Source organism: Ochotona princeps, chromosome 2 (genome assembly GCF_030435755.1).
Source record: "Ochotona princeps isolate mOchPri1 chromosome 2, mOchPri1.hap1, whole genome shotgun sequence".
In the NCBI taxonomy this organism is placed as follows: domain Eukaryota; kingdom Metazoa; phylum Chordata; class Mammalia; order Lagomorpha; family Ochotonidae; genus Ochotona; species Ochotona princeps.
Genome location: NC_080833.1, coordinates 34,289,973 through 34,315,641, shown reverse-complemented (window position 1 = coordinate 34,315,641; position 25,669 = coordinate 34,289,973). Strand labels below are relative to the sequence as shown.

The window sequence follows — 25,669 nt, the reverse complement described above, 5'->3', positions numbered from 1 at the left end:
TGCTGTTGTGTCCAGCCACCCCTGCCCCAGGCCTGGTTTTCAAGCTCTCCAGTGGGAGTGGTAACCCAAGAGGGAGGTGCCCACTGTTTCCCTACTAGGCCATTCTCACTCCCGGATCATGCACTCTCCAGCTGGTTCTGCAGTTTAACTTGACAGAATTAGCCCCCAGTGCCAGCCTCTGCCAGCTGATGCTGTGGCAAATTCATTTTCAACAATGTGTGTCTTTGCACCTAAAAAGAGTTCTGGCAGAAACAATACACTTGGGTCTTCATCTTAATCCATGCTACCAATCTCTGCTTTCCTTTGTCGAGTTTAAGTCATTTCATTTCTATTTTTAAAGTATTTATTTACTTACTTATTTATTTGAAAGTGAGAGTTACCAAGACAGAGAGGGAGAGACAGGGAGAGATTTTTCCATGTGCTGGATCACTTCCAGAGGGCTGCAATGATCAGAAGTATGTCAGGCCAATGCCAGGATCCAGGAGCTTCATATGGGTCTCCCATGCAGGCGTTAGGGATGCAAGAACTTGATCCATTTCCTGTTGCTCTTCTCAGACGATTAGCTGAGATTCAGATAGCAGTGGTGGGACTACTGTTCTCCCATGTGGATGTAGTGACCCGAGGACTTGGCCATCCTCTTCTGCTTTCCCCGACAGTTAGCAGGCAGCTGGATCAGTAGTGGGGCAGCCAGGACTCCACTTTCTCCCCTAGAGGATGATGGCTCCACAGGTAGAGCCTCACCTTGCTAGGCCTTCTCACTGCTGGCTCCATCACTAATTCAAATTAGCATGTTGATATACACTACTTTGTGAGAACCGGCTCACTTCTGCAGCACACTATGAAGTTCCACCATGTCTCACTTCTACTGACCCATTTCCATTCCTTTCTTTGGGCACCTCCACTAAAACACAGTATTTCGGTTTCTCATAACTCCCCAAAGTTCTCTTTAGCACTTACCAGCCACAGCTCATGTTTTAGACTCTTTCTAGCTAACTTGGGGGTTGAGGGATGCAAAGATTTTATATTATGGCCGAAAAAGGCCAATCCCACTGTGGTTTCTTCTCCCCAAACTTGCGCAGACTCCTGCGGTACAAAGTACCGACTACTCATTGGCCAGTTGGCCCACTCTCCCTGTGCTTGGGGCGATAATGGATTATCCCAGCAACTCAGCCAGCCGTCCTCAGAAACAGAAGAACCGTCAGCTTCTTTTGGGACTCAGGAGAGGAGCTTTCTCTGGTCCTTACTTAGTTCCAACTTTGGCTCTCCACCCTCTCTTGCAATGACCATCAGGGTCGCTCTGGAGACCCCAAAATTAGATCAGATAGACAGAGAGCAATAAGGAAAGCTTAGCACAGACAGGAAAATGTCAGCTTGGACTACCATATACATTACTAGGTAGGACACAAGAATCACTTACTTCTCACTAAGCTATTGAAGATTTCTCTGCACACCCCTCCTAAAAAGGTTCTGCTCCTCAATCGTTAACATATGGCTTGTTAGAGTGATAAGCCTGTTTGGACTCTCCTAAAATTTGCAAAGTTCAGTAAAAATCACGCTTGAGTTCTATAAGCTGCTAACTACAAAAATGAAAGTAGACACGGGACAGATGAATAGTACCCTATAACCATTTTTAGGTTGAAAGCAGCCAGCCGGTTGTGTATATACTAAAAATGAGATGTCAAGGAAGTAGTTACCACATGTAACTAGGAACTTGCTTTTTTATTTTAAATATTTATTCATTTTTACTGGAAAGTCAGATATACCAAGAGGAGAAGAGACAGAGAGGAAGATCTCCCATCTGATGATTCATTCCCCAAGTGGCCACATTGTCTGGAGCTGAGCTGATCTGAAGCCAGAAGCCAGAAGCCAGGAGCTTCTTCTGGGTCTCCCACATGGTTACAGGGTCCCGTGGCTCTGGGTCATGCCTCCCTGCTTTCCTAGGCCACAAGCAGGGAGCTGGATGGGCAGCAGGGTTACTGGCACATGAATCAGTATCCACATAGGATCCTGGCACTTGTACAGCAAGGATTTTAGGTACTAGACTACCGCACTGTGCCCTGTTTCTCATTTTTCTGGTTTTCTGTCCAAATCAGGAGACATCTCCTCAAGTGGGATTTAGTCCAAGTTTCTCCATGGGCAAGAGAATATGAATGCTGGTGGGGTTCGGCTGTGGCCCCTCTCCGTTGCTGGAAGTAGCACACAGTCAACATTTTCATTTGGCAAGGCATGAATGGCATGAAAAATGTCCTGGCTGGCCTGGGCAGTGGCCATTTGGACTGCTATGCCTGGGCTGACATGGTCTCTGAAAGAGCTGGACAGAGGTGTGTTGCCAAGACCCTGCTGAAACACAGCTCAGACTACAAGGCTTTGGACCCAAACTCATTTTTAAAGATATTGGACCTGGGGAAAACACACTATGGGCCACTGGACCAGGGGCCAGAACAGGGGCCAGAACAGGGGCAATGTGGGGACCTGAAAGTGGCCCAAGGATCATTCCCGTGGGATGTGGTACTAGCCTGCCTTGATGATACTGCTTGGAAAATCAGGACAGACCCATAGGCAGTTCGCGTTGCTCTAGTGTGCCCCAACACTCTCCCTTATGCATTCATTTCTTCTATGTGTTTTATTGAAATAAAACCCAGAGCCTTGCATGGATTGAAACCACTTGCCGATGTGTTTATGCCTCATGTCACAGTACTGAAATACCAGTCAGGTCCTCATCGTTCAAACCCTCAACAATCTTTCACAGGTTGTCTCTATTCCATCAGTCTTGGTGGAACGTTGATTGGATTGCTATTTCCTTGATCCAATTGACGGTTCTTTGCATCGCAGATCCAAATCTGAGTGCTGGGATGGGCATTGTGGTATCCTGGATGAGTTGCCTGCCTCAGCGGCATGCCAAGTGGGCAGTCTGAGTCCCAGCTGTCCCACTTGTGCTCCAGCTCCCTGCTTATGTGCCTGGGAAAGTAGCAGAGGATGGTCCTCCTGCTTGGATACCAGCATCCCTGTGGGATGGCCAGAAGCAGCTCCTGGTTCCTGGGGTGTGTCTGACCCAACCTGCGACCACACGGCCATTTGGGAGTAAACCGGCCCATGCCACTCTATCTCCCTCTCTCTGTAATTCCTCCTTTCAAATAAAGAAAGAAAGGACTGAAAAAATATTAGGAAACTTTGGCTTAGAAGGGAAATGCCCATATCTCTTGTCAGAGAGCCTGGGTTCAATTTCTTTTTTTTTTTATTATTCATTGATTACATTGTATTATGTGATACAGTTTCATAGGCACTGGGATTCTCCCCACCCCTCCCCGCACCCTCCCCCCATGGTGGATTATTCCACCTTGTTGCATAACCGCAGTTCAAGTACAGTTGAAATTCCCTCTTTGCAAACATAAACTAAACATAGAGTCCAACATCTTATAGTCCAGTCAAGTTCCTCGGCTTCTTGGGGAGACCCTGTCTGGTCCGGTCCGAGGGCAGAACCATCAGAGTATCAACCTGATCAACTAAAGGCTCCAACATACCATCAGCAACAATTAACTTCGTTGTGTAATTAATAGATATAGTATTGAGAAACCAATATGTTGTAAACAAATGCGATTTCTTAACCACTTTCTGTGATCACCTCATTGACAATTCAGTTTTAGTTTATACACAACATATACCATAACATACATAAAATAATATGTTTTACATAACATCATTCCTCTTAAATTAATGCAAACATGTGGTATCCAGCCTTCTGGGATTGGCTCATTTCCCTTAGCATTATGGTTTCCAGTTTGGCCCATTTGGCCACAAAGAACTGCATTTTGTTTTTTTTAATAGCTGAGTAGTATTCCATGGAGTAGATGAACCATAGCTTTCTTATCCAGTCTTCTGCTGATGGGCATTTCGATTGCTTCCATGTTTTTGCAATTACTGATTGTGCTGCTATGAACATAGGGGTACATGTTGGTTTTTCATAAAACAGGTGTTTTGGGTATATTCCTAGGAGTGCTATTGCTGGATCATACGGTATGTCGGTTTTGAGTTGTTTGAATGTTCTCCATACTGATTTCCATAGTGGCTGTACCAACCTGCAGCCCCACCAGCAGTGGAATAGGATTCCCTTTTCCCCACAACCTCGCCAACAAATGTTTCTTCTCCCCAACCTAGCGCAGACTCCTGCGGTACAAAGTACCGACTACTCATTGGCCAGTTGGCCCACTCTCCCTGTGCTTGGGGCAATAATGGATTATCCCAGCAACTCAACCAGCTGCCATAGGACCTCATGTCTGAACTCAGCAGGCCATTTTACTGACCGCACTGCGAGAGAAAAAAAGGAGTTTAGCCAAGGATGCAGTTGGCAGAGATGGTGCCTTCTCCAGGCATTGCCTGAACCCACTTAGGCACCACATACTGCCAGAGGGTGGTCACCCAGAGTGGAATCGCGGCTGGTTTCTATGTTCAAACAAGCTCTCTAGATCTAGTTTTTGTGGGAGAGTCGCCCCCTGCTGGAGAGTCAGGGAACTACTGAAAGGTTTACAGGTATCTAGGAAGAGTGTGCTGTGAGGAATTCCTGAAATCCTGGAATACATGCAGCAGGGGAATCAAAAGGGAAGATCACTGAAGGCAGAGAAGGCTGGAACTGGCCAAGCTATCAGGAGAGTCAGCCTGCAAGCGCCTGCCACAGGGAGAGAGCACCAAGACAACAGGGACCCAGGCCAAGGAACCTGGAGATGCGGGAGTGTGTATCAGGGGCTGAGACTCCTCCAGGAGCTGACAGAGTTAGTGTTGAAGGATTCCTGGGACTCAGCTTCCCCCATCCCAACCCCAAAGTCCTGCCCTTTCCCATCCCCTCCCAGGAAGAGATATCCCCTGTGCCGGACTTAGGATTCAGAGTTACACGACGGCGCCCTCCGTGAGGGGCAAGATCATGGATTCTGGACACAAAATCCCCATGTGCTCAGTGCTGCCAGGGAGGGGAGTTGGGCCCTGTGGGCTCCCATCCCATGTTGAGCACATCCTGTTTGGCTCTCATGGTCTATGTCCTCAATGTGCATCCAGGCGCCTTCACACTGGGGAGTGGACATGATTAAAAAAAGCCAGGTGGGGAATGTTTCTGATTTCATTCTTGGTTCCAGAGCTGGGAGGCCTTGTGCTCTTGTGAAGTGGCTTTCATTCCCATCTGGGTAGGAGGGCCTCCATGGAGCAGGTCTTTTTTTTTTTTTTTTTAATAATCTTACTTAGCTGATCAGGGTACAAAGGGTCAAGGACTACAGGTAAGTGGGTCAGATCATTGTTTTCCACACTAATATCATCATTTTTTACCCTATATCTAGGGTCAGGGGAGAAACAAAGGGAAAAGCCCCACGCAGCCTCCCACCCATCCCAGGCCCCCGATGTGAAGCATGCTGCAAGGGTCTGAGCAGGCCATTTTTGAGTTTGATGGGCTAGGGCTGATCTCTGAGAGCACTTCCAGTTGACACACTGCCTGGTAGCTAGGGCCAACACATCAGATGGCCCTTTGCTGCAATGACAGGTCTGGCTGGTGACTCATCACTTTTAATAGGGAAGAGATACATACGTGGAGGAACCAGAGGGACATGAGGCATGTGATACCCATTACAATGGTGGCTAAAAGAGGTCCCTGCCCTTGCGCAAGACACAAACTATTAGGGAGAGAGATTGTCAGAAATGGCTTAGAGACTGGTGTGATGGTCAATTGGCTAATCCTCCTCCAGCAAACACCAGCATCCTATATGAGTGCTGGTTCTTGTCCCAGCTATTCTATTCTCCATCCACAGATTGGGCCACTGCACTCCCAGCTAGGTGAGGAAACTGAGATGGAGTGGTTTAGAGGGGGAAAGCAGAGGGCATGTATGAGTCAGGCCAAGGCACCTGCTTATGTAGGAGATCTGGGCTGGGCAAAATAGCATCACCTGCTTCCTGTTGGCACATACAGAAGCTAGAACTGTGGTGCTTCCCTGGTAGGCCATGTCAGGCTGGGCCACAACACCCACCAGGACGTGACCTGAATCTGTGGGAAAATTCTGGAGGGGACTCGTGGGCTTGCTCTGTGGGACTGCAGCATCTGGCTGTTCATGTGAGAGCTGGGGGTAGTGATGGGCTGAATGAAGCAGGCTGCACTGTGGAACTCACCTGATACTCGTAGGAGCCAGGGCTGGAAGGGGCCAGGCTGGGCCAGGCTGCAGCAACTGATGCACATACTAAGGCCAGAAGTGAGGGCAGATCATAAGCAGGAACAAGGCATCTACCAACATGCATGAAATTTGAGGCTGAGATTGGGCACTCATCCACCAGATCAAAATTCCCACTGGGACTCACAATAGCCAGGACCAAGAGAAGGCTTGTCCAGGCAAGGCTGCTGCACTGGTCGGCCTGTGTTTGGGCTGGGCTAGGAGCAAGCTGTACTGGGCAGGGCACAGCACCCGTTGCCACAAATAAAATCCAGGATGTATGTGGGCCACATCTGGCTGGGCTAGGATGCAACACACATCAGCAAGAGCTGAGAGTGTGGCCCGGCACCATAGCCTAGTGGCTAAATTCCTCACCTTGCGTGGCTGGGAAACCATATGGGCGAGTTCCAATTCCAGCAGCCTCGATTCAAATCCAGCTCACTACTTGTGGCCTGGGAAAATAGTTGAGGACGGCCCAAAGTACTAGACTATGCACCCGTGTGGGAGTCCCGGACGAAGCTCCTGGCTCATGGCTTCAGACTGCCTTAGCTCCAGCTGTTGCAGCTACTTGGGGGTGAATCAACAGATGGAAGATCTTTTTCTTTGTCTCTTGTCCCGTGTGTATACTTTCCTTTCCAACAAAAATAAATACATGTTTAAAAAAAAAAAAAGAGTTGAGACTATTTTTGGATGTTCCAGGCTGGGCGGAAGAACTCACCAGCACATTTACCATCCCGGGCTGAGGATGGCACTGGTAGGGGAAATTTTGAGACTCCCCTACTAGGCTTCAGTTCTCATTGGAGAGTGTGAGAGCTGGGACTTGGGCATCGACCAGGATGGGAAAGGCTTAGCACCTATAGGCATGTGTGTGGGCTAGTTTGGGGGTAGGCCAGACTGGGCTAGACTGTAACACCATCTGTGCTTATGAGAGCCAGAACGAGTGTGGAAAAGGCTAGACTAGGCTGTGGCACCTGCAGATTCACATGAGAGTTGTGTATAGTGGTGGGCCAGTCTGAACGAGTCTGTAGCATTTACCAGTGAGTGCCAGGACTGGGGATGATTCTTGCCAAACTACACTGCAGTACGCACTGGCTGACACAAAATCTGGGGCTGGAAGCATGCCTGGCAGGGGAACTATGGGCGATACCTCTAGCTAGTTAGAATGAGAACCAGAGCTGGGGCTGGACCAGGCTGGCAAGATAGCAGAACCCACTGGCACATGTGTGGGTTATATCTGGGGGTGGGTTGGATTAGGTTAAGCCACAACAATAGGACACCTGCATGAGAGTTGGATGGGATATGGGCTGGGATGGGCTAGGCTGCAGTGGAGACTGGCATGCACAAAACCAGGGCTTGTAGCAGGCTGGTTTTTGTTATTGTGGCTCATCCTAACTAGGCCATGGCACCTCTGGTAGGCATAAAGTCTGGGCGAATTGGGCTAGGCTACAGCACCCATCAGTTCCCTTGATGTGTGACTGGTGAGGAACTGACCAGGCAGCTGCACCCACCAGTGTGTGTGTTGACTGGTGCAGGCGACAAATCACACCTCACCCTGCACTGGCTCTCACACACAAGAGGTGTCTGAGGTCCCCCAATGATGTTTCTTGGGGCATTCCCCAACGAGATAGCTGGACTTAAATCTCAGCCACAGGTAAAACACAAGATATGTGGTCTGACCTTGGAGTGCATGTTTCAGGACAGGGCCCCCTCAATTGCTGATACCTGTGCCGTGAACAGCATGTCCAGATGCCCACAGGGCAATGGCGACCAGCTCACCTAGGCTAGCAGGGACTGTCAGCTGCCTTGTCAGAGAATGGAAAGCACAACAAGGTGGACAATTCTCCTGGTCAAGCTTTGCAGCATATTCCTGGTTCTGTGGATGCACTTAGGTGAAATGTATGTACAGTGGACCTTGGATTTTCTCAACCCTGGAGCAATGAGACTAAGAACTTCCTTCTCAGAACTATCAAGACCATTCAGGTGACCTCCTTGGAACACTCTTCCCCATCTCAGGTCTCTAAGACATCATCAAGTGACTGTAGCCCATCCCCAGATACTGTAGTGATCTGACACCATGGAGCAAACCCCTCCAACTCTTACTCCAGAGACTCAGCAGAAAGGCAAAACAAAACGGAAATATATGCCCCACCCACCTTCTTCTGTACTATACTTCTCCCCCCAGTCAGAGTCCCACATGAGTGTGCACCCCTCTGAACGCTGTAAACAATATTAAAAAGAAAATTTAAAACAAGAACCAGAATTAGATCTATTCTGTATGGACGAGTTAACAGGCTAAGCTCTTGCCTTTAACACCAGCATTCTGTAACATATTGAGTCCTGGCTGCTCCACTTCTGCTCCAGTGCCCTGCTGATGTTGTCAGGAAGAGAGTGAGGGCTGGCCCAATTCTTTGGACTCCTGCCACTCAGGTGGGACACTAGGATGGAGTTCTAGGCTCCTGGCTTCAGACTGTAGCCAAAAGTTGTGGCTTTCAGGGGAGTGGATCTGCATAGAGGATCTCTTTGTTTCTGTCACAGTGCATTTCAAACCTCAAATAAATGTAAAGTCCACCTTAGTACATCCACACACCTAAACACGTGTGCTGCCAATGTCCTGGCACTTGCCAGGTGGTGCCTGACCCCAGTATGGTCCACTCAGTATCAGCTCTCACGTTCACCAATGGAAGCAGCAGCTCAGCAATGTGATCCACAAGTTCCCCTACCACAACTGCTCCCAGCCCTGTGTCTTGCATGTGCCAACAAGTGCTGCTGCCCAGTTTGAGATGGCACAGACTACTCACCCTGCAGCAACTCCCTGACTCTCCTGAAGAGGGCGCCTCTTTCCTACAAAAACTGGACCCTGAGAGCTTCTCTGAACACAGAAACCAGATCTGAGGTGTGGCTGGACTATAACACCCAACAGTAAGAACCGAATGGGTGTGAGCCAGTTGGCAAGGTCACTGTTCCTGCCATGACAGGTGGTAGACCAAGTCAGCCTGGGCCAAGGAACCATCAGTGTACATAAGAACTGCCACTGGGAGGAGAACTGATAGAGAAATTAGGGAGCTCCTCGACCTGGACGCAGTCCCTGCAGATGACCATAAGCACCAAGGCAAGCAGCCAAAAAAAAAAAAAAATCAGCAGCCCAGATCAGGCCAGGTTGCAGTACCCACAGGCATACATGTGGCTTAGGTGTGTGTGGGGGGGGACGTCTAGCTATACCAGCTCACACCCAGTGGCAGATCTTAGAGCCAGGATGGGGTGCAAGACAGACCGGGTGGGGCCACATCACCGGCCAGTTCACATTAGGGCCAAAACTGGGGATTTACTGTGTCTGTTTAGGCAGCAGCCCTTGCCAGCGAGAGCTGTAACAGGGACAGACCGGGCCAGGCCAGGCTTCAGCACCTGCCAATGCCAAGGTGAAACAGGGACCCCCACCCCCTACTGGACCACTGCTTGGGAGAATGAGAGCTGGGACTGGGGACAGACCAAGCTGGGCAGGGCTAAAGCACTTTCTGGCCTACATGTGGACTGGGGAGGAAAGCCAACTTGAGCTAATCAACTGTATCCACTGGTGCAGGCATGAGCAAGAGTAAGGGCAGGTGGGCTGGGCTTTGCTACAGCATCAGTGCTGGGACTGGGGCAAGTGCTGGGACTGGGGCAAGTCCTGACAGGCTAAAATGCAGAATGCAAGATCCTCCCAGAGTAGGCCCAGTGGGGAGGCTGTTGGTACCTCTCTGATACGCTGCAACTTCCACTGGTAAGTATGAAAACTAGGACTGGGTACAGGGAAGCAGTAGCAGCTGCCATTTCAGGGAGCTTGTGGAGGCTGCCACAGCGGTGGATCCTGAGCTGCCTAGGCCTCCGTCCTGCTCTCCCACGCAGGCTGCTCTAATCCCATTGTTTTTTCTAGGTTCACTTGGGCCTAGCCGCCCTCGGAGCCCGATATTCTGACTGGGCGGTACCGCGGCGAGAAAATAGCAGACGATATTGCTGTTGAAGCCATGCTTGAGGCTCCCTACAAGAAGACTTGCCTAACGATATCTCACCTCTGCTCCCATGAATTCACCTTTGATTCCAGTGTGAACTGTCAACCACAAGGATGAGAATAAGTTGAGCAGTGCAAATAGCCATGAGGAACGTAGCAAAAAGAGGGAAAAAAGCAAGAGCAGGAGTCGTAGTCATGAACGGAAGAGAAGCAAATGTAAGGAACGGAAGAAAAGCAGAGATAGAGAAAGGAAAAAGAGCAGAAGCCGGGAAAGGAAGCGAAGTAGAAGCAAAGGAAGGAGACAGAGCCAATCAAGAAGTCGGGACCGCAGATTCCAAGGCCCTTACAGAAACCCCTACAGATGACGTTCCCGAAGCAAAAGTCCCTTCAGAAAAGACAAGAGCCCTGTGAGAGAACCTGTAGATAATCTAACTCCTGAGGAAAGAGATGCTCGGACAGTGTTCTGTAGGCAGTTGGCAGCAAGAATTCGACCACAGGATTTGGAAGAATTCTTTTCTACAGTAGAAAAGGTTCGAGAAGTGCGGATGATTTCTGGTAGAAATTCAAGACGTTCCAAGGGAATCGCTTATGTGGAGTTTGTCGATGTGAGCTCAGTGCCTCTAGCAACAGGAGTAATGGGCCAGCGACTTTCAGGTGTGCCAAACAGTACAAGCTTCACAGGAAGAGAAAAACAGAGCTGCAGCAATGGCGAACAATTGACAAAAGGGGAGTGCTGGACCTGTGAGACTTTATGTGGGCTCATCACACTTTAACATAACAGAGGACATGCTTAGAGGAGTCTCTGAGCCTTTTGGAAAGATTGAAAGTATACAGTTCATGACGGATAGTGAAACGGGTCATTCGAAAGGATATGGATTTGTTACCTTTTCTGATTCAGAATGTGCCAAAAAAGGCATTAGAACAACTGAATGGATTTGAACTAGCAGGAAGGCCGATGAAGGTTGGTCATGTTACTGAGCGGACTGATGCTTCCAGTGATAGTTCATTTTTGGATAGTGATGAACTGGAAAGGACTGGAATTCATTGGGAACAACTGGTCTGCAGTTAATGGCAAGACTTGCAGAGAATACGGGTTTGCAGAGTCCTCCAGCAACACAGTAAGCACTGCAAAGGAGTGGTTCTTTGGCATTTGGTGCTCTGGGAGATTTGCAACCAAGATTTTCCCAACAGACTGAAGCTTCCGCTTTAGCTGCTGCTGCCTCTGCTCAGCCACTTGCAACAGTGTTTCCAGCTCTCTAATATGTTTAACCCTCAAACAGAAGAATTTGAATGGGATACAGAGATTAAGGATGATGTGATTGAAGAATGTAATAAGCATGGAGGAGTGATTCATATTTATGTTGACAAGAATTCAGCTCAGGGCAACGTGTATGTGAAGTGCCCATCAATTGCTGAAGCCATTGGTGCTGCGAGTGCATTGCATGGCAGGTGGTTTGCTGGGGAAATGATAACAGCAGCATGTGTACCTCTTCCAACTTATCACAACCTGTGTCCTGATCCTATGACGGCAACACAACTACCAGTTCCAAGTAGACGATGAAGGAAGATACAGTCCCTGTGTACATAGCTATTTTTGTTTCTTGAGAATTCATCTTGAGTTATCTTTTATTTAGATAAAAATAAAGAGGCAAGGGTCTACTGTCATTTGTATACAATTCCTGTTACCTTGAAAAAATTAAAATGTAACTAGCAAATCCCAATGTATATAAAGCTGTTCTTTTGTTCTTTTAAAATGTACATGTAGAAAAACACATTAAGGGTCTATAGGAATAGCTCTAGGGGAACAAGTGTGCTTTCTGTATAAAGGCAGAGAGGGATGTATGTTGTTTTTAATATTTTGGAAGCCTAATTTTTTACACAACAATTACATTTCACTATTGTTTATACTTGGTTCATGGTTCAGCAGAGATTCCTGGCACACATGTGTAGTGTGGAAATTTAAGACAGTGAAAGGGCTGTTTGGGTAACATCTCATCTTGCATTCTGATATTTTAGCAAGAAAAAGGAGACTTTAAGATTATATTTCCTGGGCCCGGCAGCGTGGCCTAGCGGCTAAAGTTCTCACCTTGAACGCCCTGGGATCCCATATGGGTGCCGGTTCTAATCCCGGCAGCTCCACTTTCCATCCAACTCCCTGCTTGTGGCCTGGGAAAGCAGTCGAGGATGGCCCAATGCATTGGGACCCTGCACCCGTGTGGGAGACCCGGAAGAGGTTCTGGTTCCCGGCATCAGATCGGCGCGCACTGGCTCGTTGTGGCTCACTTGGGGAGTGAATCATCGGACGGAAGATCTTCCTCTCTGTCTCTCCTCTTCTGTGTATATCTGACTTTGTAATAAAATAAATAAATCTTTAAAAAAAGAAAGATTATATTTCCTGGGCCCGGCAGCATGGCCTAGTGGCTGAAGTCCTCGCCTTGAATGCACCGGGATCCCATATGGGCACCAGTTCTAATTCCAGCAGTTCCACTTCCCATCCAGCTCCCTGCTTGTGGCCTGGGAAAGCAGTCAAGGACGGCCCAAAGCTTTGGGACCCTGCACCTGCGTGGGAGACCCAGAAGAGGTTCCTGGCTCCCGGCTTTGGATCGGCGTGCACCGGCAGTTGTGGTCACCTGGGGAGTGAATCATCGGACAGAGGATCTTCCTCTCTCTGTCTCTCCTCCTCTCTTGTAATAAAAATAAACAAATCTTTAAAAAAAAAAAAAAAGATTATGTTTCCTGATGGTATCTTTTCAATTAATGTATCTGTAAAACTTACTTTGTAAACACTATGTGTTCTGGTGTGTCTTAAGATTCCAAAGTGATCCCTGCATTTCCTGAAGATGTTTAGATCACAAAGCAGTCTGATTAAGAAATAGGAAATGCAGAAATAGGTTTTGTCTGGCTGCATATAATTTTTGCTCTTTTTAAGCTCTGTGAGCTCTGAAATATATTTTTGGGTTGCTTCAGCGTTTGACAAGACAGCTTGATATTTCTACCAAACAAATGACTTTCATATTGCAACAATCTTTATAAGAACCACTCAAATAAAATTCTTTAAAAGACCACAAAAAAAAAAAAAAAAAAACCTAGGACTTGGGGCGGATCTGGCTGGACAGGCGGTGGTACCCACTAGCATGAGTGTGGAGTCAGTTGGGTTAAGTTAGGTTGAAACCGGACCAGTGCACTGCACATGCTGGAAGGCACAGGGCCAAAAATGGGGCAGGTAGGTCCAGTGAGGGTTATTGGGGTTGCTAACTGGACTACAGCTCCCCTGTTGTGAGGGCAGAGCATGTGGTAGGCAGGACTGAGCTGGGCTGTGAAACCTATTAGTTTGCATAAGAAATCTGGCAGAACAAATTGATCAACTATCCCAGCAAAGCTTGACAGCACATTTCTGGGCAAATGGAGCTGGATCATGTCAACCAATTGAACCTTGGAAGGATTTCCTCATCTGTGGAATGGCAATATTAAGCAGTATCTCAGAACTATGGCAACCACATGAGCAAAACCCTCAGAAAATGCTCCACATCGGGGACCCAGGGATGACATAGGGTGGCAGTTCTCCATCCCAGGACACTGAGGCAGTTGGGAAGCTGGGTATGGTTTCTCCCCTTGTATTCACCCCACAATCCCCACTCCCCAGATACAGGAAGAAAAAGAAAATGTGTTTTTTAAAAAAAAGCCAGCTCTGATTCCACCCCATTTGTCACCTGGCAGTGCAGTGCCCAGTTGGGCTTAGGTAACGCCTTGACAAGGCACCATCTCTGCCACCTGCAACCTTGGCTAAGCTGCTCTCACTCAGTCTAGTCAGTAAAATGGCCTGCTGAGTGCAAACATGAGGTCCTAAGGCAGCTGGCTGAGGTGTTGCGATAACCCATTATCCCCCAACTCCTGGGAGAACAGGGCAAGACAGGGCCGAGTATCCTGTGCTTGGTACCTGAGTGCTAGGAACCCGAGCTAGTTGGGGGAGAAGAAACCACAGCGGCATTGTTCCCTTTGGGATGCAGTTTAATGTCCCCATGTCCTTCAACTTCTAAGTAAACTAGCAACAGCCGAAAACATGACCTGGTGACTACCAGGTGCCGTAGAGAACCCGGGAGGTTACAAGGCTGATAAATAAAGGTTGTGGGAAATTTTTAAACTGTTTTATTGTGGAGGCATACACATGAAGCATTGAAAATGGGGTAGTAGGAGTGAAACATGGGGGGTACTGCCAGGTGATGCCTGACACATTTGGGTTCTTCCTCCTGATTGACCTTAAAGAAGCACAGCAAGTAGGTCCACCAGGTCTCCCCATAGGTTCTACCCTTCTAGAGAAACTGTGCTTGGCAGAAATTCATGGGAGGCAGGGAAGAGGACTATTTGCCTATCCCTCTACTCTTTGCCATTCCCTCTAGTCAAATTGTACTCCTGCACTCCCAGGTTGCTAGTAGTTTTCAGTGTTAACTCCATGTCTGTGGAAGACACGCCATCATGTCTGAGTGGTGAAAATAAACTCTAGACATGAGGCAGATGAATCCAGAGACACTCTGGCATTGTCCATGACATGTCCAATACAGTCCAATGCTAATTTTCTCTTTTTCCAGAACAAGAAAATAAGGTGTAGGCAGTGGTGAGTTTAGAATTTCCACCTGGTCTGGCTGATAGATCAGAATGAAGAACTTGGCTTTTACACAGCAGGTAAAAGAGAGTCCCTACAGGGTTTCAAGCTGGGAAGTGGCATAGGGGGAGAATTTTTTCCATTGAGCTCCAGTCTCTGCTGTGCTCTGTGTTCCTGACTTTCTCAACTTTGCAGAAGCAGGTGGCTGCAAAGGGGTGATGATATCCAAGATTGCTTCTGGGGAGGCCCTGCCTGAGTGCAGAGCTTCATTTGGGCTTCAGAATATTTCTTAGTCATCATCAAAGCCTACAAAGAGGTGAGCTGGTTCGAGGTTGGCAGGATTTTAGCACAAAAACCAAGATGAGGAGGACTGGCCATTGGACCTGAAGACCAGCAGTGAGAGAATCGTCCATCTGTCCTCTGCCTTATGGATTTGGTGACGCTGACATCTGCTGATGAATCTTGTTGTGTTGTCGGAGATGATCGGATCTCATGAACCTTCGACCACACGCTTCACATTTATATGGTCGGTGTCTGGTGTGGATCCGTCTATGTCGTCCAAGTTCATCAGAGCGGAAGAAAGACCAGCTGCAGCCCGGCCAGTCACATGTATAGGGCCTTTCACCTGGGGGGGACAAGAGAAATGAGATGAAGAACAAGCCACCAGGTGGAATGGGAGTGGCCCAGCTGGAGGAGGTAGAAAGGGAGCTTGAGGAATCAGAAGGGAAGCTACAGGAATGCAAGTGAGGGGGCCACACAGAAGGAATGTCTCCTACCCCATAACAGGTCATAACATAACGCAAGTTATTGAGCCTACAAAGTTTGGTGCCATGCTTAAAAGACGAATGGCTGCAGGAGTGAAAAAGGCAGAGCAGTGGACAGAGACCCTGAAGCATGTGGAGAATATGACAGCCCATTTGGTATCACTGCAGAGGAAGAACAGAACAAATTGGACAACTACCCACAGCAAACAATGACAGTAAAAATCTGGGTGAATGGAGACTTGAGGTCAACTATGTCAGCCCATGGACATTGGGAAGGCTGCCTCACCTTCGGATTGATGAAATCAACAGCATTTCAGAACTATCCAAATCACTTGGTACCCTCAGAACATGCACCACAGCAGGTCCCAGGGTTGATATTGGGTGGTGGCTCCCCATCCCTGTTTATTGGGACATTTCAGAGGCTGGGTATGGCTTCCCCCTTTTTCTCTCCCCTTCCCCCAGAGATAAGAAAGAGATTTTGGAAACAACAAGAAAAAGGGCAGAAATCATGGGCCTAGCACAGTGGCTCAATTGGCTAATCCCCTTCAAGTGAGAACATCCCAGGGTTCAGTCCCAGCTGCTTCACTTTCAATATAGCTCCCCTGATAATGCACCTGGGAAGGCAGTGCAAGATGACAAGTACTTGGGTCACTGCCACCAATGTGGGAGACTCAAACGCACTTCTTTCTAGCCTCCTGGCTTCAGCCTGGCTCAGATCCAGCTGTTAGGACCATTTGGGGAGTGAGATAGCAGATGGAATGTCTCTCCCTGTCTTCATTTTACCTGTCATATAAATCTATATATACAGGGCTAATCACAAACCATTATATCAGTGGTTCCACAAAAACTGAAAGCCCACAGACTCCTCCACGTTCTCTCTACCCAACCCCACATTCACCTGTGTGCTTGCGCTGGTGACTCACAAGATGAGATCGCTTGGTGTAAGCTTTTCCACAGTCCTGGTACTTGCATACATAAGGTCTTGACACGGGAGGTTTCATCTCAGGCTTCGTTCCCTGGGCCTTGGCCTGGGACTTGTCTGCTTTCTGTGAAGCAGGTGCCTGCTGCTCCTTGAGGAAGCCATCTGCCTGAGGATTGGGTTGGCTCACAAAAGATGGCTGAGATTCTAAAGGCAACAAAGGTTGGGACCCACCAAGGGGCATCCCCAGGTGGTAGGGTGCTCTGGGGGGCAACATCTGGGGAGCCAGAGAAGGAACCATATCCCTGGCCTCAGTGGCAGGTATGGTTGGGGTCATGAACATTGTAGATGTGAAACAGGTATTGCTAGGAGGTACTCCTAGGGAATCAGAGTAAGACATCACTGGGATTCCTGTGTGGGACATCATCGGCATCCCACTGGCAGCTGAGGCTGGCAGCCCACTAGGATGCATCCCTAGACTCCCGCTGGGAATCCCTGGAATCACGGGCTGTAAGTGCATCAGTGAGGGATTCCCATAAATCACTGGGTCTGGCTGAGAGGGAGCAACTCCAGAGCAATCAAACGTATCAGAAGGCCAGGGAGTGGTCAGGGAGCTATAGCTTGTGCCATGGTCTGGCAGTGCCACACCGAACTGTGACCCTGCTTCACCCACACTGAACCCAGACATCTCAGGGGACACCTGAGGGGTCCCAACCATCTCTGCGCCCTGAGGAAACTGTTGCATGCTGGACAGGTTGGGGCTCCAAGAGCCATGTGTTGCACAGCATCCTGAAGACGGAGACAAGTTCAAGCTAGACATCAGCCTCTCAGCATCCTGAAAGACAAAGACAGAATCTGGTAGAGGACACTCCAGGGCAGGTTCCAGCCCCAGACAGGGCTCCTCCCCACGCTCAGCCCCTTCCAACCTGGCTCCAACAGCTCAGGCCTGGATTCCTTCCTGGAGTCTGCTCTCCAGCAGCACACTAGACACTTGGCTATGACTCACGCCACCTCTCCTCCTTGGCAGGGTCCTGGTTTTTATTTCATACAGAGACACAAAGACTGTGACCCACATTTCAGGAAGACATCAAGAAAACACACAATTTGCAACACATATGTGTAAGGTGCAGAAAAGCCTCAACAATGGGCCCGGTGCCGTGGCCTAGCAGCTAAAGTCCTCTCCTTGAACTCGCCAGGATGACATATGGGCACCGGTTCTAATCCTGGCTGCTCCACTTCCCATCCAACTCCCTGCTTGTGGCCTGGGAAAGCAGTCGAGGACAGCCCAAAGCCTTGGGACCCTGCACCCATATGGGAGACCTGGGAAAGAAGTTCCTGGCTCCTGGCTTCGGATCGGCGCAGCACTGGCCGTTGTGGCCACTTGGGAAGTGAATCATCAGATGGAAGATCTTGCTCTCTGTCTTTCCTCCTCTCTGTATATCTGACTTTGTAATGAAAACAAAATAAATCTCATTTTTAAAAAAAAGCCACGGGGCTCGGCAGCGTGGCCTAGTGGCTAAGGTCCTCGCCTTGATCCCATATGGCCGCTGGTTCTAATCTTTAAAAAAAAAGCCACAATGATGAAAATTATGCATGGAGGCAGCCCATGTGGCTTGGACTTAGTAAAACCTATGAACGCTCGGCAATGACTCAGCCCCCTCCCCCAGGCCCCCAGGAGGTCTCCCAGGAGTATGAACGGCTAGGGCAGTTCTGAACAACACTGGAAGAGATCAGGGAGAGAGGTAGATGTGAACCACACTTTTTGCAGAAGGGAAAGGGAAGCTGTCTGGGAAGTCCCCCGACGACTGACTGGAACAGTGACAGAGAAGGGACTGTGTGAGGATGTCCAGAATCAGGATAGGATTCCAAACTGTCCACTCCTTTAGCAGGACAAGAGAGAACCTACCGCTGCACAACCGCATCCACTCCTTCACTGCAGTAGTGCAGAAACAAGTGGTTGTTTCAAATATGAAAACCAAAACAGATGAAGATAGGGTATCCAGGAGCAGGCTTTTAACAAAGTGGTTAAGCCAAGCTTGCAGCTCCTATCGGAATCCCAGCTGTACTTCTGATGTCAGCTTTCTATCCATGCTTACCCCAAGCAGCAACAGATAATAGCTACAGTGCTTTTTATATTATGCTTTTTATATATTGTATTTATGTATTTACAAGACAGAACGACACACAGGGAGAAAGATCTTCCATCCACTGGTTTCACTCGTCAAATGGTCACAGAGTCAGGTCTGGGCCAGGATGAAGCCAGAAGCCAAGAACTACATTCTGGTCTAGCATGGGGCAAGGATTTTGCCCAGGTTCTGCAGCCCTGCCAGGCACATTAGCAAAAAGATCAATCAGAATTAGTGCGTCTAGGGCCAGCACAGTAGCCTAGCGGCTAAAGTCCTCGCCTTGAATGCACCCAGGATCCCATATGAGCACCTGTTCATATCCCAGCAGCCCTGCTTCCCATCCAGCTCCCTGCTTGTGGCCTGGGAAAGCAGTTGAGGACAGCTCAAAGCCTGGGGACCTTGCACCCATGTGGGAGACCCAGAAAAGGTTTCTTTCCGGCTCCTGGCTTCAGATCAGCGCAGTTCCAGCCATTGCAGCCACTTGGAGAGTGAATCAACAGACAGAAGAGCTTCCTCTCTGTCTCTTCCTCTCTGCATATCTGACTTTCCAATAAAAAATAGTAAAATAAATCTTTTTTTAAAAAAGAATTAAAGCATCTAAGACCCAAATCAATACCCCAGTGTCAGAAGCTGCCTCCATCATTTAGGAAGTGAACCGGGGAATGGACCATCTCTCGCCCTGTCTCTATCATTCTTTCAAATAAATAAATCTTTAAAAACATGCTTATCTTGGTGCAAGTTTTTAAATGTATGCATATTTTTCATGAGTTTTTTGAAGACAAGATTATCAGCAGAATTCTCATCACAAACCTGGGCTCCAAGACAGAAGACTGATACATTCGAAAAAACTACCAACCAGAACCTTATATTTGACAGGATAATCCTTCAAGCGAATAAATTAAGACACTCCCAGATAAACACTGAGAAATCAATGACTAAGCCTCTCCTGAAAGAAATGCTAATGAGTCTCTTCAGGCTAAAATTAACAGTAAACAGTAGCATAAACAAATTGAAAAAATCCATCATAAGAACCTTGGTGGGCCCTGCGTGGTAGCCTAATGGCCCAAGTCCTCAGTTTGCATGGATCCCATGTCGGTGCCGGTTCTAATCCCAGAAACCTCGCTTCCCATTCAGTTCCCGGCTTCTGGCCTCGGAAAGCAGGCAAGGACAGCCCAGGGCCCTGAGACCCTGCACCTGCATGGGAGACCCTAAAGAAGCTCCTGGCTCCTAGGGCCCAGGCTGCTGCTTTCAGTCTGGCCCAGACTTATAACAGCTTTTTGGAGAATGAACCAATGAATCTCTTTTTGTCTCTCTCTGGACTCTCTCTGTCTTACAAATAATTATGGTGGAGAGACCTTCCACCTGCTGATTCAGTCTGCTGCCTGCTAAGGTACACCAGCAGGAAGCTCCAATGAACCCAGGGCAGCCAGGTTTTGAAACTGCACTCTGAAACACAGCGCTAGCATCGTAAATAGCAGCTTAACTCCTGGCCTCTCAAGTAAATAAACCTTAAATGCAAACAAATAACAATAACCTACACAACACTGCTGAAACAAGTTAAAGACAGCGTCTGGGTCAACCGGTTAAGCCACCATCTAACGTGCCAGCATCACTCAAGTACCAGTTCAGCGTCTCAGTCCCTCACTCGGCTCCAGCTCCACTTCCTTGGAAAGCAGTGCAAGATGACCCAGGCACTTGGGCCCTTGCACCCATGTGGGAGACCCAGATGGAGTTTTAGTCCCCTGACTTTGGCCTGGCCCATCTCTGACCATTTCAACCATTTAGAAAGTGAACCAGGTAAGCTCTCTCCTCTCTGACTCTCTACCTTCTGCCTCTCCTTCCTTCCTTCTCATTCTCTCCCCCTTTCTCTAACTGCAATGAAATATGCATGTATTTAAAGATTTATTTAGGGCCTGGCGCGATAGCGTAATGATTAAGGTCCTCACCTTGAATGTGCCGGGATGACATATGGGCGCCAGTTCTAATCCAGGCTGCTCCACTTCCCATCCAACTCCCTGCTTGTGGCCTGGGAAAGCAGTCGAGAATGGCCCAAAGCCTTGGGACCCTGCACCTGTATGGGAGACCTGGGGAAGAAGTTCCTGGCTCCTGGCTTCAGATTGGCGCAGCACTGGCCGTTGTGGCCACTTGGGATGTTAATCATGAGATGGAAGATCTTGCTCTCTGTCTCTCCACCTCTCTGTACATCTGCCTTTCCTATCAAAATAAATAAATCTTTTTTTAAAATGAAGATTTATTTATTTTTACTGAAAAGTCAGATTTGCAGATAGAAGGAGAAATATAAAGATCTTCCATCCACTGGTTTCACTGCCTAAGCAGCTGCAACAGCTGGAGCTGAGATGATCTGAAGTCAGGAGCCAGAAGCTTCTTCCGGGTCTCCCAAGAGTGCAGGGTCCCAAGGCTCTGGGCTGTCATCCACTGCTTTCCCAGGCCACAAGCAGGGAGCTGGATGGGAAGTGGAGCAGCCAGAAAAGGAACCAGTGATGGAATCCCGGTGCATGCAAGGCAAAGACTTTAGCCACTAGGTAACTACACCAGGCCCAACAATATTTTTTAAAAGGAAATTAAAGACACCTTACATTCATGAATTCGAAATTTAATATTAAGATATCAATACTATCTAAACCACCTATAGATTCAAGGTAATCCCTATCACATCCCTATTTAGTCAAGTGATTTGTCAAGGGTGTCAAAATCATCCACTGGGGCCTTTTTTTTCAGCAAGTGATAGAGACCCTTATAAACAACAAAAAGCAAACTCAAGAGTAGACAAAGGACCTGGACAGACATGTGTCCAAAGAACAGATGACCAATCAGTACCGTCAAAGATGCATAACATCACTAAGCACCAGGCAAGACCACCACAAGATACCACTTCCCATCCCAAATCCTCCAGAGCTCAGCTCCCTCTAATGTTGCATGGTAGCCTAGAGGCTAAGTCCTCGCGTTGCACACACCAGGATCCGCTTCGGGTGCCGGTTTGTATCCCAACTGCTCCACTTCCCTTCCAGCAAACTACGTGTGGCCTGGGAGAGCAGTCAAGGACCGCACAAAGTCTTGGGACCCTGCACCTGCGTGTGGGAGACCTGGAGAAAGCTCCTGGCTTCAGATCAGCACAGCTCCCTTTGGGAACTGAACCAATGGATTGAAGATCTTTCTTTTTGCGTCTGCGTCTCTCTGTAAATCTGACTTTCCAATAAAAATAAATCTTTACGTATAAATTATTTATGTTGGAAAGGCAGATTTACAGCTTTATTTTATTTTTAAAGATTCATTTTTATTGGAAAGTCAGATACACACAAAAGAGACAAAGATCTTCCATCTGCTGATTCACTCCCCAAGTGATCAAAACGACCAGAACCAGGAGCCAGGAGCTTCTTCTGGGTCTCCCATGTGGGTGCAGGGTCCGAAAGCTTCATGCTGTCCTCAACTGTTTTCCCAGGCCACAAGCAGGGAGCTGGATGGGAAGCAGGGCTGCCAGGACAAGAATCACTGCCATGAGATGCCTGTGCAAGGTGAGGACTTTAGCCATCAGGATGCCACACCAGGACCAATTTCTTTTATTTATTTTTTTTAATTTATTCATTTTTATTGGAAAGCCGGATATACAGAGAGGAGGAGAGACAGAGAGGAAGATCTTCCATCCGATGTTTCACTCCCCAAGTGGCCACAACCGCCGGTGCTGCGCCGATCCAAAGCCGGGAACCAGGAACCTCTTCCAGGTCTCCCACATGGGTGCAGGGTCCCAAGGCTTTGGGCCATCCTTGACTGCTTTCCCAGGCCACAAGCAGGGAGCTGAATGGGAAGTGGAGCTGCCTGGATTAGAACCGGCGCCCATATGGGATCCTGGGGCATTCAAGGCAGGACTCTAGCTGCTAGGCCATGCCGCCAGGTCCTATTTATTTATTTTTAAAGATTTATTTGCAAAGGGGAGGACAGAGAGGAAGATCTTCTATCCGATGGTTCATTCCCCAAGCGGCCGCAAAGGCTGGAGCTGAGCTAATCCGAAGCCAGGAGCCTCTTCCGGGTCTCCCACACGCAGGTGCAGGGTCCCAAGGCTTTCGGCCATCCTCTACTGTTCTCCCAGGCCACAAGCAGAGAGCTGAATGGGAAGCAGAGCCTCCGGAATTAGAGCCGGCGCCCATAGGGGATCCCAGCGCGTTCAAGGCGAGGACTTTAACCGCTACTCTACCGAGCTGGGCTGATTTATTTTATTTTTATTGGAAAGTCATACAAGAGAGACAGATCTTCTGTCCACTGATTTCACTCCCCAAGTGGCTGCAACCATCGGAGCTGAGTCAATCCGAAGCCAGGAGTCTAGAGTTTCTTCTGGGTCTCCCACGCGAGTGCAGAGCCCCAGGGCTTAGTGCCATTCTCTGCCACTTTCCCAGGCCACAAGCAGGGAGCTTAATGGGAAGTGGAGCAACCAGGATACAAATAGGCACCCGAGCAAGGCGAGGATTTAGCCACTGCGCCATCTTGCTGGACCCTGCGATTGCTGTTGTAATCCCGCTGGATAAGCAATAGCTTTCTAACTTACTACGTTGGATCCAGCCCACATCCACCGGGATACTATTAAATATGCAAACCTAATTGTGTGAAATTACATTTAAAAATCATCAACTGTTGAGTAACCAACTCCGTGGCTGTCTGAATGGCTTCCGTCCTCTCTGCCCCAGCACCTGTCCGCCATTCTCATTGTCTCTTGGCTTCGGCCTCGCAGTTCACCTTTCAGTCCCTCCTATGTGGAGGCATCGATCTCAAGGCCCTGGACTTGGAAACCCTTGCCCCAAACCGGTTCCCCAGTTCCAGACCCTCACCCTCGGCTGTTTCTGGAGCCAAATCTGATTCAATATTTCTGCCATCCACTGCCGCAGCCCCAGTCCGTCTTCCTCAAGCCGCTAATCACCCTGCTGCTTACTCGTTCGCAAAATGGCACCTCCGCTTGTCCCCAGGCAAAATCAGCCCTGTGTTCCCAAGGGCCCAGCAAGCGTCTGCTCTGAGCCTTGGCGCCAATAAATATTTCAGCCTACCCTCTCTGGTGTCCCATTGGCTTCTGGTTCCTAACTTTGTTCACGCTTTCCAGAAAGCCGAAGACGTTCCCTTAGAAAGTGGTCTGGAACCCTCTTATCACCCTCAGCACCCAAACAAGCTTCCACCATACCATGAGTGTCTGCTGAATAAACGAATGATTTATGTCCTTAAATCTCCTTCTACCCTTCCCTTTTCTAAGCCTCCCCATCGGGCTTCTAATCCCGACGCAGGTGCTACCATGTCTGCGTTTCTCTGCCTCTATCCTCCAATCCCTCCCCGAGCTCCCATCCCCGGCCCAGGCCGGACGCCGAACTCACTGTGACCAACTGGCTCGTAGTAGACCACGGATCCACCTCCTTCGCCTCTCTGTCCATCTCCACCTGAGCCTACACTCCCTTCAGTCTCCAGGTTGGGGAGATCAGTCCCTTAGGCGTCTTCGCACACCAGCGACCTGGAGCCGCCACGCCACAATCGCCACAATCGCTGAACTCAGCTTCTTATCAACACGGGCAGGGCGGAGCCAAGACAGCACCCACGAACCCCGCCCATCAGCCGCCCCACCCGCCCTGCTCTAAGCTGCCCACCAAGATGAAATATGCCCCGGGGTAGGCAAGGGTCACTGGCAAGGAATCTCAGATCCTCACCACTTCTTAGAATGATTGAGACTGTCCTAGCCTCCCCTTTACACCATACTCTGACCCAAGCAGGGGCGGGGTTGGAAGTGCTGAGACACCAAGCTCTGAGGTTCCTGCCAGGCCTTCTGGACCTCAGTGTGGAGAAATGGGGAAGCAGGCTGCAGAGAGAGACAGGGCAGGTGTAGGGCCTCTGCACAAGAGGACAGCGATAGCCTACACCCCTTACAATCCAACACCAACACCGCTACGGCCAAGCTCATGCAACAGCTCTGGGAGCGAAGGGTCTTCCTCCCCCCGCCCCCACCACATCTTTTCATGTGGGATTAGAGCTCCAAAGCCTTATTTATTTATGTGTTTGGGGAGGAATGGGCACTGTTTTGTGACCTTGGGCTACAACGCTGAACTTACCGGATCAGTTTTTGCTCATCAGGAATTTGTACTGGTTGAACAGACAAGAAATGAATAGTAAAGAAAATCATTAAAGCAATGTTGAGTAATGATGAGTGCTGAAATTGGGGGAAAGAAAATGGGAAAACCAGTTGAAACTAAATGCCTGAAAGGAGCTGGTGGTAGGCAGGCAGAAGGGAGGGGTGAAAAGGTTTGCCTTCGTTTGTTCTAAATGTGGGACCTGGCTGAGCTGGGAAGCTGGGACCAGCTGGGGGTTGATTTTTAGCATTGTCTTTTGACAGGATCTTTGATGGGATCTCAGTAGATTCTGTCTCACTTTGCTAGCCCCTGAGTGATGCGTGAATAATCCGTTCTTTTCAGTGCCAAACCTCCAGGAGCACAACGGCAGGACAGACAGTCCTGCCTGTAGCTTTTTCATTCCCAGCCTGTTTATGTGTGGACCTTGGGAGCAGCCAGGGCTCATCAGGAAAAAGCACTTAGGATGGGGTCTTGCCTCCTGCCCCAGTCTACCACTGCCTGCCCTCCCATCCACCATCCAGCCTAGACAGACATACTCCTGGGCTGGAAGTAGCTCAGAGGGGGGAATGCTGCCCACCACCACCCATCTTCACCATCACCTGCTGGAACCCAAGTCACTCTGGGCTCCATCCCTGGGTGGCTGGCTGCTTCCCCCATCACTGCATCCCACACCAATGACATCTTTGATTCCTACACACATGGTGAACCAATCCGAAACCACGAGCCAGGAGCTTCTTTTTATTTTTTAATTATTTATTATTTCTAATTCATTAATTACATTGTATTATGTGACACAGTTTCATAGGTACTTGGGTTCTCCCCACCCCTCCCCAAACCCTCCCACCATGGTGGATTCCTCCACCTTGTTGCATAACCACAGCTCAAGTTCAGTTGGAGCCAGGAGCTTCTTATAGGTCTCCCACACAAGTACAGTGTCCCAAGGCCTTGGGCCATTCTCTACTGCATTCCCAGGCCACAAGCAG

The 25,669-nt window shown here is 48.9% G+C and overlaps 1 protein-coding gene and 1 pseudogene across 1 annotated transcript; one reads left to right on the top strand and one right to left on the bottom strand.

Moving 5' to 3' along the window:
* The first annotated feature begins 10,262 nt into the window (after window positions 1-10,262).
* LOC101527239 (RNA-binding protein 39-like) lies at window positions 10,263-11,233 on the top strand (annotated as a pseudogene).
* Window positions 11,234-15,189: 3,956 nt separating this feature from the next.
* On the bottom strand, window positions 15,190-23,950 carry KLF17 (KLF transcription factor 17). The gene is made up of 3 exons (XM_058660850.1): window positions 23,943-23,950; window positions 16,427-17,282; window positions 15,190-15,389 (listed from the first exon to the last, which is right to left on the bottom strand). Exons 2-3 carry the CDS (start codon window positions 17,265-17,267, stop codon window positions 15,190-15,192), a joined length of 1,041 nt encoding a protein of 346 aa, XP_058516833.1. The 5' UTR covers window positions 17,268-17,282; window positions 23,943-23,950.
* Window positions 23,951-25,669: the final 1,719 nt, after the last annotated feature.